Source organism: Perkinsus marinus, assembly GCF_000006405.1.
Source record: "Perkinsus marinus ATCC 50983 genomic scaffold scf_1104296962036, whole genome shotgun sequence".
NCBI lineage: Eukaryota > Perkinsozoa > Perkinsida > Perkinsidae > Perkinsus > Perkinsus marinus.
In genome coordinates this window covers 1-1371 of record NW_003205598.1, presented here as the reverse complement: position 1 = coordinate 1371, position 1371 = coordinate 1, and the positions used below count along the sequence as shown (strand labels likewise).

The 1371-nt window shown below is 47.4% G+C and overlaps 1 protein-coding gene across 1 annotated transcript; it reads left to right on the top strand.

The window, feature by feature from the left end:
* Positions 1-53: 53 nt before the first annotated feature.
* Pmar_PMAR021569 (hypothetical protein) lies at positions 54-287 on the top strand (the record flags this gene model as incomplete). Its single annotated transcript, XM_002772146.1, has 1 exon — positions 54-287. The coding sequence occupies one exon, from the start codon at positions 54-56 to the stop codon at positions 285-287; it is 234 nt and encodes a 77-aa protein (XP_002772192.1).
* Between the last annotated feature and the right edge of the window lie 1084 nt (positions 288-1371).

Sequence of the window (1371 nt, the reverse complement as noted above, 5' to 3'; positions counted from 1 at the left end):
CTCACCCGGAGAGATGGTATCTGCCTCCACAAAGTTATGGTCCTAATTACAAAATGACTTTCAAGTTGCCGGATGGCCTCACTTGCTCGCTCTGTACTATGCAGTGGAACTGGATAACTGGCAACTCTTGTTTGGTGGATGGGTATAAGGAGTACTTCGTCAAGTTCAAAGAGGAGTACCCTAACATGGACAGCTCGTGGGATCAGTCTAACTCGCCCAAGGACAGTTGTGAACTCGCCAGGGATGGCGAGCAGTTCTGGAACTGTGCCGATATTAAGATCCAATAGTCTTTTGGAGGCATGCATTTTGCTAGGACACATCTTCAAAATGCGATGGGCCCATCGCTTATACCCTCCACAAGGACTACGCATCTATTCCTCCCCCGGTCTATTCAACATCATCCTCATCTCCTTGCCACGACCACGTTATTTGTTCGTGCCATCGATTCCGATGGCGGCTTGTCCCGTCGTGGAATTTGGAACCCCATGTTCAGCATTATTTTCCCTTGTTACCTCGATTCGACGAGAGAGCTATTATTTCACCGGTGTCCGATTGCATCGTGAGAGCGTCACTAGTATCCCAACTATTATCTTGATGCTACACCATCAATCGATTGATACTGAACTTTTTCCATTTGCTGCCCGGATGGCTTATCGAGTCTAGTATACTTTCCGCTGTGAATTGTTGGGTAGGAGTGCTCCCAGGTCATGCTTTGAGGTCGGAAATGATGCCCCGGGTTTGAAATTGAAGATTCTCCCCTCAGGGGACTCCCGGAGTCCCCTGACGTGGATAGTCCCTGTTCAGTAGCTCTGATGATCTACAAGAATTTCCCCCTGATTCCTGTCAATGTTGCACGGATTTCTGTGGAGCTGTGTTGTGATTCGCTGCGGATTGAGAACTACATACTCCAATGTTCACATCCACCTGAGAGCTTTCCCCATATACACAGTGAGAAGGCATGTGACACGCTTGATTGGCGATTTTCTCTACTTCAATCCGCTGTAATTGGGGACGAGGCGACAAGTTAACCTGCTCACCGCAGTTAAGACTCAAAAGTATCCAACTTGCCTCCACTATCACTACCGAAAACTGCAGTCGTAAACAACATGCCAGCAATTATAATTGCAGCACTAGTCTTACGCGTCATATATATCGGTTGTCAAATACAATAGGATTTATTGGCAACAGGACTTGTGCAAGAGCGTCCAGCACTTTCATTACTTCTGACCTCATTACCGGTATTAGGCTATGGCGATACTATTAAGCGTAAAGCATTGATGTTTGCTGTACACTCGACTAGGTCTACGTCCTGAATCGGATGGGTAACTTCTCCTCCGGTTGACGGGCCCTGGTTGTAGCCTACAGCATCTC